This window comes from Sinocyclocheilus anshuiensis, unplaced genomic scaffold (assembly GCF_001515605.1).
Source record: "Sinocyclocheilus anshuiensis isolate Anshui unplaced genomic scaffold, SAMN03320099.WGS_v1.1 scaffold997, whole genome shotgun sequence".
Lineage (NCBI taxonomy): Eukaryota > Metazoa > Chordata > Actinopteri > Cypriniformes > Cyprinidae > Sinocyclocheilus > Sinocyclocheilus anshuiensis.
Genome location: NW_015555715.1, coordinates 3860224 through 3875207, shown reverse-complemented (window position 1 = coordinate 3875207; position 14984 = coordinate 3860224). Strand labels below are relative to the sequence as shown.

The 14984-nt window shown below is 37.4% G+C and overlaps 1 protein-coding gene across 1 annotated transcript in view; it reads left to right on the top strand.

Moving 5' to 3' along the window:
* The first annotated feature begins 511 nt into the window (after window positions 1-511).
* LOC107672184 (enhancer of mRNA-decapping protein 4-like) overlaps window positions 512-14984 on the top strand; it is a 26740-nt gene continuing 12267 nt past the window's right edge. Inside the window, exons 1-18 of the mRNA XM_016465274.1 lie at window positions 512-559; window positions 646-735; window positions 1613-1793; window positions 1914-1980; window positions 2071-2162; window positions 2370-2560; window positions 2643-2719; window positions 3052-3184; window positions 3971-4464; window positions 5064-5165; window positions 7593-7736; window positions 7882-7915; window positions 8210-8390; window positions 10063-10218; window positions 10390-10505; window positions 10792-10957; window positions 11176-11362; window positions 13899-14118. Coding sequence (XP_016320760.1) covers window positions 512-559; window positions 646-735; window positions 1613-1793; window positions 1914-1980; window positions 2071-2162; window positions 2370-2560; window positions 2643-2719; window positions 3052-3184; window positions 3971-4464; window positions 5064-5165; window positions 7593-7736; window positions 7882-7915; window positions 8210-8390; window positions 10063-10218; window positions 10390-10505; window positions 10792-10957; window positions 11176-11362; window positions 13899-14118 — 2679 coding nt within the window. The remainder of the gene's footprint in view (window positions 560-645; window positions 736-1612; window positions 1794-1913; window positions 1981-2070; window positions 2163-2369; window positions 2561-2642; window positions 2720-3051; window positions 3185-3970; window positions 4465-5063; window positions 5166-7592; window positions 7737-7881; window positions 7916-8209; window positions 8391-10062; window positions 10219-10389; window positions 10506-10791; window positions 10958-11175; window positions 11363-13898; window positions 14119-14984) is intronic.

The window sequence follows — 14984 nt, the reverse complement described above, 5'->3', positions numbered from 1 at the left end:
TAATGAAAGCTGTGTAATGAAAGTATTGTTCCTTGTTAGAGTGTGCTAATTTCAACATTATTATTACTACTACTACTACTACTAGTATGGTTCAGTACTGTTTTTTTAATAAAACATTATTTTAGTTTTTGTTCAGTATCCATTTTAAAAACTATCGGTTAATTAATCGGTATCGGCCAGTGTGGTCCAACCTAGCTATCGGTATCGGCAAAATCCACTATCGGTCGACCTCTTATATCTTATATATATATATAAATGTATTTTATTTTCTCAAAGTCACTGTTTAATGTTTTAATAAATGTGATAATCAAAAAGGATTTATAATCAAATTATTTCATAAAACCTAAACAAATTAACAATTTATTAAAGTTTTAACAATAGTAATGCCCTATGAATTTTTTTTTGTAGAAATTGTTGTCTTTTTTAATTTTCCTAGATTCAGTGTGTTATGATTTAATAATTTCTTTCAATCAAAAATGTGAAGTGCACTCTCAGAGCAGCAGAAGTTCAAATGGCGAGATGGCAGACGCTGAAGATACCATCAGTCATGCTTGAGTGTGTAGTAGATGAAACTGCACTGCGCTGCTCTGTCACACAAAGACATGCCGATCAACTAGCAGTCTTTTTGTGGTTTCATTTTCATAGACACTAGTCCATTGCGGTTTTATCCAATATGCAGCCTTTTCTTGTATTCTTCCAAATTTTGCCAAATTCTTTGACGTTCCACTTAAGAAGGTAGATTCCATATTTATGACTAGATTCTGCCATTCCAACCATGTTTTCCACTTCACAGAAAATGTCAAATCACCTTTATTTATATAGCGCTTTATGCAATGCAGATTGTTTTAAATCAGCTGTTTCAAAACAAATTATAGGGCCCTAGTTTTGTTTACTCACTCATAGTGTTCCAAACCTTTATGACTTTTCTGTCTTAATTGGAAACCAAAAGTTATTTTGCCTAATGTTGCTTATTTCCACAAATGAAATTTAAGTCGTTTTTCCCTGAAAAACTCTCCCGCTGGTTTAGCTCTAAAAATCTTATTCACATATATTTATTCAAGAACCAGTGTCATTTGAAATCATTGACATCAAACCTGACCATAGCTAAGGTTTATCCAAAAAAAGTCGCTAGGTTTGTCAGTATATATATTCTATGGAAAAAAAGCCGCTAAAATGGTCTGGAAGTTGCTAAATCTAGTGCTAAAGCGTTGCGCATACACCGGTATTGCGGTGTTTTAAAAATTCATATCATAACAAAAATAAACACCGGTATTCGGTATGAACCGGTATACCGCCCAGCACTACCTGACACTAAACATCTTCAAGCAGCATGTGTGAAATCTAATCATTGTCTCATACCAGAAAGGACTAAAAATAGGTCAATCTGCAAGTTTTTGGAATTTCAGAAATGACTTTGGGACACGTAGAAAGACAGGAAGTATAAAAGCAAATCAAACACGGTCAGTTGGCCAACTCCAGCATATGTCCTGTTAAATAGGATTCTTGAGCTTAGGTCAATGTTGCTTTTACAACAAGCAAGCGATGACACCGTGGTTATGAGTAACTGGTTGTTTATTAGCAGCTGATTCTGGGTTGTGTGTTTGATATGTAGGTGTTGTACGTCATGGAGCTGCTACAGGATCAGGAAAAAGGCTGTGCCAGCTTCACTGCAGTTTCAGAGTTTCTGCTTACACACCCTGTGCTCAGCTTTGGCGTACAGGATGTCGCCCGCGCCCGACTGCGCCACACTGAGGTCCTTCCCCCTGATGAGGAAAGCGAAAGCATGACGACAGGTCAGTTTCTTTCCATATTTTCATGCTAGCTGTGTGTGCAAATATTTATAGACTTGCTGTAAGTTGAGATGCGTTCCATTGATGCTTTCTAATATTTTTGTTTTTAATATCTTCTGACAGAAGGAAACCAGGGACCTTCCGAGTCCAAATCAGGAATCCAGATTAAGCTCTACTGTGTGCATACAAAGTGAGTTATTCGGATAAAAAAAAGCTCATGATGAAGACATGAAGTTTGCATTCAGTTCTGTGGTGTTGTAACATTCTCTTATGCCCACAGATCACTACAGGATGTGCAGATCTGGTTCCAGCCCAATCAGGGGGCCTCATCCTCCCTCTTCATGTCTCAGTCTGGGTCACAGGATGGCTTTGGTTAGTCTGGGAATGTATAATCTTACTTTTTATACATATGTTTCCTAGACTGCCACTGCTGAATCTACAGTGCTATAGCAAAAGAAATATATTTTACCCGAAGTTACAGTCTGAATGAATTGTGCTCAGAAAGAAAATGGTGTACTTGTTAATTTTAAAATTAAATGCTAAATTGCTTAAATTATATAAAATGCATTTCCCTCCCAGGTTTTTCTGACCCACTGGCTGATCTGAACGTGGAGGCAATGAGCTCTGATAAGGAGTCTGGTGATAGTGGATCACAGAATGACCTGAGTAAGATTCTGGCGCTTCCAATTCCAGCTGACTTCATGAGTCCAGCCCCATCAGCCTTGCCCAAACTCATGACCCCAGATGCCTTCATGACACCCAGCACCTCCGTGAGCTTTTAATATTACAGATTCATCATTAGGTCCCTTCAGTGAAGGTGATTATTCATCTTTGCTGTCTTGTTTTTTTCAGATGCCCGCTTCTCCTGGCAGCAGTGCAAGCAGCCTGACCATAGTAACGGCCATGAGCAGCTCGGATAGCGGTGCAAGGTGGGGGATTTAACTCATTTTTATGTCATAAATGTTCTGTTTCAAAATCCTGAAACTTTCCAGATTTTCATGAGAGAGTGTTTTGAGACTTTTGGATCCTACTGTGTGAACTACACATTTACATTTACATTTAGTCATTTAGCAGGCGCTTTTAAATGAAAGGTAGAAGGGAAACCGGTCTGTAGTTCTCTAACAGAGTTGGGTTAAGAGTGGATTTCTTAAGAAGTGGGACTACACAGTGTGTGATAAAAAATACACATCTGAGTGTAAAATGTGGGGGCCCCGTGTCCTCTCATGCACTCATAGGCATTGCTCAATTTTCTTTCTTCCAGAGGCGGAGATGATCTGGCCCAGAGCCCTAAAATGTCTGTCGAATGTGGCAACAGCAGCTTGACTCTGAGTGCCAGCGCAGGCAGTCCAAGATCCAACTCTATCCTCATCTCAGGCCTTGGGGAAAATATCCAGGTAATAATGGACATGTCAAACTGCATATAGTGATATATTGATGTCCAGTAGCACTGCCATTGTTTAGGTGTATGAAAGATGTTACTTTGCAAGATATATATTTTTAGTACTTTATTAGTACTAATTAAATTAAAATTAGTACTTTTATTCAGCAAGGATGCATTAAATCATGCATTTTGATCAAAAATGACAGTAAAGACATACTGTTACAAAAGATACAGATTTGGGTTGCATGATTTTTGTTTTTGTTTTTGAAAGAAGTCTCTTATGCTCAGCAAGGCTGCATTTATTTGCTCAAAATGCAGTAAAAAGAGTAATATTGTGAAATTATTCCAGTTTAAAATAACTTTTTTAACATGTTAATTTTTGTCGAAACCATAATGAATCTTTTTTCAGAATTCTTCCATTGTGTCTTTTGCTGTCAGTTTTGATACATTTTTATGCATTTTAGTTTCTTAAAAAAAAATCTTTCTGCCAATAAACTTTTGAACAGTAGTATAAATGCTTATGTCATTATGGTAGACATAACATGTATATCTGTATTGACTATCCATCTGAAGAAATCAGATCAGATTTCAGCACTCACCAAATTACTCATTTAACAATTCTTTTGTTCATAATGCATCCCTCCATTCACTCCTCCATTTAAAATCCCCATCCGGTTAGGGTTTTTCTCCCCCACTGATGCTCTTTCCATCCCTCCTGCGAGAGGCCTCTCTGCTCTGCGAAGCTTCTCCTTATTCACACAGACTTCCCCTTCCTTATTTCCCATCTCCTCCTCCACAGGTTTCCCCTCCAAACCTTCCTCTCTCCCTGGATCTCCAGGCCATAGACCCCATGGTTGTCCCCCAGGCCTCTCCGACCAGAGCTCGCTCTCCAGATGTCATCTCCTCTGCTTCTACGGCAATGTCCCAGGACATCCCTGAGATCGCCTCAGAGACCCTGCAGAGGGGGCTGGCCGGTTCCTCTGCTGACTCAGTCCCTGTCCTGCATTCTGACAGCATGGCATCAGTCGCATCAGTCCTCCACCTGTTGTCTCCTAGAGCCCGGAGCAGTGCTGAGCACAGTTTGCTGCCTCTCGAATTCGGTGCAGCATCTGTGGATGGAGAACAGAGACTCAATAACACACCCTCCCTGCTGGAGACGGCTCTGTCACAGGAGAACGCAGTAGCGGCTGGAGGATCCTGTTCTGACAGCAGCGTGAACCACACCTGGCCCGCAGCACCTGATATCACACGAGAAACTCGCAACAGCCACAGAGACAATGGTTTGGGAGACTGGTGAATGGCTTTTCTATTAATATAATCATTTTTATACACAACTGATGAAAAGTTTGGAATAATTGTGATTTTATGTTTTTGAAAGAAGTCTCTTATGCTTACCAAGGTTGCATTTGTGATCTTGTGAAATATTATTGCAGTTCAAAATAACTTTTTTATTGTAATATATTTTAAAATGTAATTTATTTTTGTGGTGGCAAAGCTGTATTTTCAGCAGCGATTACGCAAGTCTTCAGTGGCACATCGGCCTTCAGAAATCATTCTGATAGGCTGATTTTGGTGCTCAAGAAACATTTCTTATTATTATCAATATTGAAAGCAGTTGTGCTGCTTTATTTTTTTGTAAAAACAGGTCTTTAAAATGTTAATAATATTTCACAATATTAATATATACAAATATATGCATCCTTGGTGAGCATTTTGTGTGTGATTTGTTGATATGTTTAGTTAATATTAACATTTAGTATTGATTTATGTTCTGGGAGTTCTATGATCTGTGTGGTGTGCAGAGATATGATGAATTTTGAGCAAACGGTGATAATATTTGAAGATACAAGGCTAACACATTTGATAACTTTGTTTTGACTGTTTCCTTCCAGCTCTAGGGAGGAAATAAAGGACAGACACATTTCTTCTCCCTACCACAGGCGCACTTATCACCTGACTCAGAATGACAGTCAAGATGCAAGTGCAGAGCAGAGGTACATTTTTCATTCTGGCGTATCACTTATGCAGGTGTCTGTGCCACTTCTGTAGCTCAGGTCAAATTACTAATACTTGTTTTTAATAAGAATTTGCTCAATTTATGCTGTCCATCTTTGCATTGGCTTGTCCTGCCATGTTATACCATATTGAGGAAGCAGGAAAACTTGAAATCGCATCATATGACCCCTTTAAAATACTCAAATTCCAATTTAAGCTGTTTAATGGGAGTATTATGTGGTGTGTGGCCTAAAAACAGGATTCAAATTAACATTTGTGCCAATTGTAAAATCAGTGTCTCAACAGGTGTCTGCTAGTGCTGTTAAAAAAGAATGAATAGAGCATATATAGGCTACAATAAGGTTTAATCTGGCCACAGAGGAACACAACTGGGTTGCCTGATATAAAGAGACGTAATCCCCAAAACAGAGCTTTACACTTGCACAATACGGAAATATCTGCTAAGTGTGTTGCTTATCTTTATCAACCTGGCAACCATGTGCACGCTCTCTCTCCACTGTGGTCTAATTTTTTTTTTTTATTGTAGAGAGTGTGTGAATTTGTGCAATGATAACCTACCAGCAATGTAAATTAATTTTTAAATATATTAGAACGAGTACGTTACAATATAAATTTATTAGAACAAGTACATTATTATTTATGGGCTTAAAAACAAGATGCAAACAATCAGAATATTGTACCTGGTGGGAAGTGCACAATGTAAACATGAAACGTGCCATTACCTATATTGCACTGTGGTACAGTTATGGAGGCCCTTCATAATGCAGAGGTCAGCTGCCTGCTCTGCCAATAGTTAGAAATGGCACTATAGTAAGCAGTGTTTAATAAACAGCTGTTTTTCTAAATTCTGCTCAGGTGAAATTCAGTGCAGTCCTGTATCGTGATATGTATCGTACAGTGGCCTATGTATCGTGATACGTATCGTATCGTGACTTTGCTGGTGATACACAGCCCTAGTGTCTGCGAACTTAATTAGAAATTGCAACCATTGTTGGGTCCGAGTCCACCTTGTCGAGTCCTAGTTTTTAATCAATCAAGTTTAAGTGGGAGACGTTTATTAAGGTCTTTTTATATTAATTTTATGTTGTTACTTTTTTTATTTTATTTTATATTACACATGACATGGATTCGTCTGTACTCTGAAAAATTTCTGCGTCCAAAATATCCAAGTCCGAGTCCGTCCAAGTTCATTCACAATTGCAGTCCGAGTCCATGTACCCCAACTCTGATTGCAACTTTACATGGTTTGTCCAAATGATAGTCTGATCTTTACTGACATCACTGATGTGAGCCGTCTGCTGAAGAAAACGGTCACGACTCGGGTTTTTTTCAGTAGAAGTTCAGTGTTCTAAATGAGTTCTGAACTTAAATTGCCATGGTTACTAAACATAAGATTGGATTCTTAGTTCTAATAAAAATTCTATCATGTGGTATGTAAGATATTCTTCAAATAAAGCTACCAAAACTATAATATGGTTAACAGAATAAAAGGAGACATGTCCAATAAAATATATTTATGGCTGGTAAATTTTCTTAAGGAAAACAGTCTACAATAAAAAAAAAAATAAAATACAATTGTGAATATATAGTTAGCATCTGGGCCTAATTGTCATAATCATATTTTACAACAATTGTTTTTATGGTTGATTGATTGATTGACTTTTTAATAACTTCTCACTTTTACTATTTTTAGCTACATTATTTACATGTAAAGGTAAAAAAAAACAAAAAAAAAAACTTGCACTACTGTTCAAAAGTTCGGGGATAGTAAGAAGTCTCTTATTCTAAGCAAGGCTACATTTATGTGATCAAAACACAGTAATATTGTGAAATTATTACAGTTTAAAATCATTTTCTTATCATTTGTTTAATGTTTTTTAAAATCTAATTTATTTCTGTGATGGCAAAGCTGAATTTTCAGTAGCCATTACTCCAGTCTTCAGTGTCACATGATCCTTCACAAGTCATTCTTATATTCCGATTTGGTGTTCAAAAGACATTTATCAATGTTGAAAACAATTGTGCTGCATAATCCACATTTTGGAAACAGTGATAAATGTTTTTCAGGTTTCTTTGAATATAAAATTCAGAAGAACAGCATCTGTGACAATATAAAAATCTTAACAGTCACTTTGGATCAGTAATACATCCTTGCTGAATAAAAGTAACTGCTTTTAAAAGCAATTGTGTGTATATATTGAAAACTTATTTACTCCTTCCTCACGTCTGCATATCTGAGCATGTCCGAACAAGTCTGAGCATGACTCAAGATGATGTAAATATGCAAATTAAGGGCCGTGTCTAGGGGGTTTCAGACACCTGTAGTGTCAGTTCAATACCTTAATGATAATTGTGCTGATCTTTTGTCTTTTCCATTTATTTTCTCTTCGTACTGTGATGGACAGTGATCATGATGATGAGGTTGCCAGTCTGGCCTCTTCCTCGGGGAACTGTGACCCTCGCTCCTCTCACAGACTTCCCGTAAAGGACTGGAAAACATCTCCCCGCAGCTCCCCTAAGCTCAAGAGGAAGAGCAAGAAGGATGAAGGGTGAGTGACCTGCCCTCCTTACTATGGATATCTTCCTGATATTAATGTTTATATTGTTTAATATGATATTGAACGGTGAGCCCCTTCAGCCATATAATCTGATTGTGTGACTGATTAGATCATCTTTGTTTTTTTCCCAACCCAGAGAGTCCTCACAGTCTAGACAGATTGAGAACCAGGTAAGTCTGTTGATCCCCTGCATCACGATCCGAATGCATTTCTTAGAATTTGTATTGTGTAAACCCAATGAAAATGCACGAAGTCTTGTTTTCTGTCCAGTCACTGTGATTCATAATATAAATAAAACATTAATGCAGTGGAGACAGAAACCAATGAATAACATGGCAAGCTCGGTTGTATGAATGCTCTGCTGTGACTGCTATGAGTCTTACAACTGTGCTGACGTCACTCAAGCATACCCGGGAGTCCTTGAGCTTCACAAGTGAGGAATGAATGAGCTGTTGTGTCCTCAGATGAGCACAGAGGTGCAGGATGAGCTTCTGCAGATGTTACGAAGCCAGCAAAGGGAGATCGCGGAGCTGAGACAGAACCAGCTGGACCTTCTGCAGAGAGTCACCAGTCACATGGACGCTGTACAGAGCTCCATCATGGCTCACATTGAGCATGCCATGTTGGCTCAGCAGGAGCAAGAACGTATCCTTCCACTAGGGGGAGACTTGTAGCTAGGATGAAGATTAGAGCAAACACAAATTAGCAAGAAAAAAATTAAACAAGGCATCCGTGATGTCACCTTAAGCATTTTTTTTGACCATATGAAATCAAAATTGATTATTTTGTTTCTTGATGTTGCACTTTTTTTTTTTTTTTCAAAGAGAATTTGAAAGCATAGGCTTTCATCAACATCGATCTTTCTGCCGAAAGAGGCACCGAACCCCCAACTGCTCCCCGGGCGCTGCAGCATAAATGGCTGCCCACTGCTCCGGGTGTGTGTTCACGGTGTGTGTGCTCTTAGGATGGGTTAAACGCAGAGCACTAATTCCTAGTATGGGTAACCATACTTGGCCACATGTCACGTCACTTTCACTTTGATATTTTGAAATCACGGCCACACTCAACTTAAAAATGATTTAAAATCTTAGAAAAACTCTAAGCCCATTAAAACAGGAAAAGGCAAGAAAGCTGATATGAATGTAATTGTTCGCTAATGCGTGGTATTGTTCATTCATATGCATATACACACACTAATTAGGGCTGGGCGATATGGACAAAAAAATAAAATAATAACATTTTTCATATCAGTCAATATCGATACTTATCATGATAAATTTCAAATCTTTGTTTCTTTCAAGTTTAAAGCCAGATTTTTTTGCTCCTAAGTGAAAGCTGTAGTAACCAGACCATTAATTGTGGTTTAAAAGTAGTGTTTATAGTTAGAACATGACAAACACGTCACGTTTTTGAATTCTTTACACTTTTCCAGTCATTTTTCATTAACAAAGTAAATATCTTAATAGAAAAATGTATTTCTTAGTTTCTGCATGTTATAATGAGTGATATTGTTTCAAATCATGAAACAGGTTTGTGTTGCCTGACTTTGATGTGTTTCTTCAGCACAGTTTGCAGTGCAGGCTGCATTATTAATATTACATTTTCTTGTCTCTTAGATATGCACATTTGACAGTAGCTTGAGTTAGGATGCAGATGTAAATTTATGTTCATTATCAAAAACAGTAACATCTGTAAAAATTGTAACAGCCTCATTTTTATATGGTGAAATTTAATTATTCTGACCATTCGATTCAATTCGATATGAATATCCCACATTTCTGCCACAATACCATGGTGCAGTTAAGTGTTACTACAGTAAATCCATGGTAAATGATGGCGATTTGTAGATTGAAAAGCCTTCTGACTGTATTGTTGCACACAGTGTTTGTTCTGTTTGTCAGCACTGTTTCATCAGGCTTTAAACTAGTTTAAATCACCAAGTCTTTTGTGTTTTTTGCTGAATTCAAGTGCTTCTCACTGGATCTCACAGTGCTGTGTAGTGCTAGCGTGACTGAGACTTATCAACCAGTAAACACATCTACTCTAAGCTCGCACTGCGCTGCTGTTTGTAATTTGAGCCGAGCGGATAAATGGTCCATGTGGCGCGGTTCAAATGAGTAGTGTTGTTTTGTTCCGCTTTTAGCGCATAAACATTGTATTGAACATTTATCGAACTCTTATTATTGTTTTATCGAGGAAAATCATATTGCGATAATTATCGTTTTATCACCCAGCCCTAACACTAATGAATAATCATTTTGGATTGGTCAGGCCCGTACAATTTTTTTATGTTGGCTTTAACTAACTGGTGACACAGAGAGAAGAATGGAGCGAATTCTGGCTGAAGGACAAAGCCGGAACCAACAGCTCCAGGACCAGCTGGTTCAGCAGCTTGTCCAGACACTGAACAACAGTCTCTGCAATCGGCTAGACAAAGTTTTGCGTGAAGAAATGAAGAAGACCGTCCCACAGTGTGAGTGCTGATGTTCTGAACACAAGAGCTCAACTGTACTTTTTTCTTGTAGCATTCAATATTACAAAGAACATCCTGCTCTTGTTTTCTGACTGAAATAGTTGGAGCAAAGACTTTTATTGATTTAAGTTTTATGTGGAACTTTAGGTGACCTTTTGTTTTGTTATGCAGCCATATCGAAGAGTCTAGAACCTGTGACCAGCCAGATGAGCTGCACCATTGCTGCCAAGTTAACCGCAGTGGAAGTAACACTGAAGGAAAATGTCACCAAAGTTGTTAAATCCAAGGTCAGTGGCTTAAAGTTTGAGAATCAACACTTTTAAATAGTTTTTTTTTTTTTAGTATCCAAACTTGACACTTATGACATTATTTTTACAAAGGAGTTAAAAACATTTCTGTCTGGAAAGAATGTTTCTCTGAAAGACATACTACAAACTGAGCAGTTCAAAAGAAGTGCACCAACTTCTATGCACCAATGTAGCACTGAATAATTCATTGTGGAACACGGAACAGGCACAAACTGGGGAAAACTCATAACTCTTCTAACTTTTTGTCCTATTCTTCCGTTCACAGAACACTACGGATGCCATCGGTCGTGCTGCTGCTGAGGCCATGCAGGGCCCCATCCAGTCAGCCTACAAAGAGACCTTCCAGAGCATCGTGCTGCCCGTGTTTGAGAGAGGCTGCCAGTCCATGTTTCAGCAAATCAATGACAGCTTCAAACAGGGAACCCACGAGTGTAAGAATTATCCCATCTGACTTTTTGTTTTGCTTGTTTATGGTAATGAAAATAAGTAGAGCATATGAATGAATCTAGCAGATTGTTGAATGCTCTTAAGCCTGTTTGCACATCTTGCATTTGTAATGCAAGCTAATTAAAAAAAACTCTTTTGCTTTAAGCAGTGTTGTAATGTGTTGCTGTAACTAAATATCTAATGACTTCACATTCTCCCGCAGACATCCAACAGCTGGAGACACACATTAAGAACAGGAAACAGCGGGACCAGGATGCACGGGATCCTGTGATTGGCCAGCTGCAACAGATGATTGACACGCTCCAGAATTCTCAAGACCAGCTGGCCACCACTGTGACGGCCAGCGTGTGCTCTGACGTTCAGCATCAGCTCCACATGATCGTGGGAAAGTAAGGCCACACGGATGCAGCACAAAGCTCATCCAATATTTGTCAGAAATCAATATAAGGAAAGGAAAGTTTATTCTCTTTCCTCTTGTATGTCTTCCCTTATGGAAAACTTTATTGCATGAATAGAGGAAGCGATTGATTTAAGAGTTCATGCAGAGAAAGCATTTTTTGGAGCTCTGCATTGAGTACCTTGCAAATTGATTGGCAGGTGTGGCACCCAGCCTAATCCTGGGTTTAATTTCTGTCAATAAAGCTGGTTTGTTTCCCTCCCACACAATTGCAATATAGAGTATGTAGTATTAAATTCAGGATTAAATCCCTGTGGCATTTGAAACCAAAATGGAGCTAAATATTGTTTGTTACACTGAGATTTACATTGCAGTGCTGTAGTTCCAATTAATTCAAATTTAGTCTAAACCAATACTCTTAAAAGCTTATATAGGTTTTTAAACACTATAGCTTGTGTTTTAACGTGGTCTTCGTCAATGGAATCTTCGTCGATAAATTACAAACAAAAAACAACAATGAGATTTAACCGTAATTAATACCCATTTTAGTGTTATAGTTAGGCCTGTCGCGATAATTAAATAACCGTCTAAATTACGATTATTTAATCTAACCGCGGTTGTCTGAAACAATTATTGTGATTGATTATTGTGCTTTTCAAGGGGGAGTCATACACCAAAAGAAACAGAAGAGCACCAGTTTGGTTTTCATGCACTGTATAGCCTATACCATCTGAAGCCAATCCATATCTTAACGTGAGGGACAGAATTATATTTATTGTTAAATTTAAGTTTACAGAAATTGATCTTCCTTCTGCTGCAGCTGTCAGTCATTCTCCGCTCAGCATTCAAACAGCACGTCACGTTCAGTTATGACAATCAGCACGGTAAAACTCTCTCTCCAAGATGATATATTCCCATTATAATACTTGATGTGTAGATAAAGGTCTGGAGATTCGCATAAAATTACATCTTGCTGGAGTTCATTGCGCTCTCATTTCTGTTTTCTTTGTACCGTGTGGAGTGCAGCGCGCTGTAACTTATGTTGCTTCAAGCACATCATTCTGCACCCTAGATGTGCGTAAGAGCTTTGTGCCGCTCTGTTTGAAGCGTTTCACGTTATCAAATTTTTGCACACAGAAAGATTATTAGAAGCCTTTCTTTTTCTCATGATTTCTATCTTATTTTCATGAATGTATTTTGTAAGAATACAAATAGTTAACAGAATAAACATGTTTAAATTGTATAATGTGCACCAAAGATTTTTTTTCAAGATATTGTTTTTGCTGCTAAATTATACAGTCAGCTAGTTTAATTTCATAGCGTATATATTTTTATTCAAATGTAGTTTTTCTCTGTAATGAAGAAGTGAGTATTTAGTGGATTATGTTTAACAAAGGGTTTAAAAAAGAGTGACCATTAGTTCCACAAACACAGTATTGATATTCTGTAGTGGTGTAGAAAAAAATAGCGCTGGTGTTGGACATGGCTACATTGGCCGATTCTTAGAATTTGGAATACTCTGTAATCTTACACTGCAAAATAATAACTCAAAAAAGATTAAACGATAACATAATTATTTACTGAACCCTTAAATTAATCACTATTATATAATGAAAGCCATAAAAAAAACAGACAATTAATTGTGATAATCTGCATAATCGTCATAATCGACAAAGCCCTAAAACAGACAATCGCAATAACCGTGACTATTTGTAGACAATTAATCGTCAGCCAAATTTCATAATCGTGACAGCCCTAGTTATAGTGATATTTGCCCATTTTTTTAAATTATTGCCATCTGCTACATTTTACTGTTTGGCCAATAAGTGTCGGAAGCTGGACATTATTTTTAAGGTGCTGAAAATCCCAGAACACAGACACACGGGAGCTCCCATTCTACATCTTAAGTTACTGTCTTTGTGTATATCATTTCTGTCTAATAATTTATTACGCAAAACCGTTAAAGAAAGTAAATTCTATCTGTCTAAAAAGTATGTGTTTGCTTTTCTGTTATTAATAATAGAAAGGCAAACACTAACACTTTCTAATATAACTTTGTCGCATTCAGCAAATTTGTATTTATATAATTAAAACATCTTTGAATATGTAATTTATTGACAAGAAAAGTGTCACTTATAGTTTTTATTTCCTTTTTAGTCATGTTTGTAGCTTTAGTAGGATATTGTAAACTATAGTTGGGTTACAGAATTTTTTCATCAATTTAAAATGATTTTTCTTATTTATTATTTTTCAAATGATTTCAAATTGAGTAATTATCCTGCAATGAAATTGATATTTTTTACATGTTATTTTCTCTTTTTAGATAATGTGATATCATGTATATCAGCTCTATGTTGGCCATCAAAAAAATCCATATTGGTTGACCACTACCTATTTTTATTCCACAGCGGTATTCAATGATGACAAATATGTTATTAAATACACTCCATTAGTTTGTTAATTTTGCAGGAAGTATCTTGTCTTATAATAAAATTTATGTAGACTAAAGCTGTCTGTCCTATCTGCAGTCTGCAGGACTCAATCCTGACGCAGGTACAGCGCATAGTGAAGGGAGAGGTGAGTCTGGCCATGAAGGAGCAGCAGGCAGCTGTCACCTCCAGCATCATGCAGGCCATGCGCTCGGCCGCAGGAACACCTGTACCCTCTGCACATCTGGACTACCAGGCCCAGCAGGCCAGCATACTGCAGTTACTACAGCAGGGCCAGCTCAATGAGGCCTTCCAGCTGGTTGGTTACTGATGGCTACACACACACATATATGTCATATTTCTCAAGTCAGCCTAATGTTTTTAGGTCTTTAAATGGTTATTAGGGGAGTATTGATTAGATAAACTTCTGTCAATAGGTCTTTTAACACACTTTTACAAGTGTTAAACCACATTATTTAATCATTAAAATGTATATAACTGTAATTAAAATGCAAAAAACATCAATATATGAGCTAAAATTAATTAATTATTTGTATTGAAAAACATCAGAATCTTATAAAATCACAAAATAAATGTATTATATTAACTTAAATGTATTATATTAAAGGGGTCATATGATGCGATTTCAAGTTTTCCTTTCTCTTTGGAGTGTTACAAGCTGTTCGTGAATAGATAAGATCCCTGAAGTTGCAAAGACTAAAGTCTCAAAACCAAAGAGATATTCTTTATCAAAGTTAAGACTCTGCCACACCGCCCTAAAACGGCTCGTTCTAATGCGCCCCCACATATCTAGGTCACTACAACATATTCTGTTACACCAAATACACAAAATAATGATCTTTAAAAAAAGCATCATATGACCCCTTTAACATTGTATAACCACACAACGGTTTACATTTTGTGTAACAGACAGCATTTATGGGAATGTGTACAAAACTTCTTCACAAAAACTTCTTTACAAAGTCTTCTCCATTGAGGAATCAGTAGCATCTATGTCTGTAGAGATTTAAGTTAAAGGCACAATATGTAATTTTCGCCGCTACAGGGCGCATATTCAAAATAAACAAATAGACAAAGGTGTAGTTTGATGAAGCAGTGACTGAGTGTGGAATCATGGGAGTTGTGGTCTTCATCCCCACAGCCGATGCAATCCGACGGGACTCG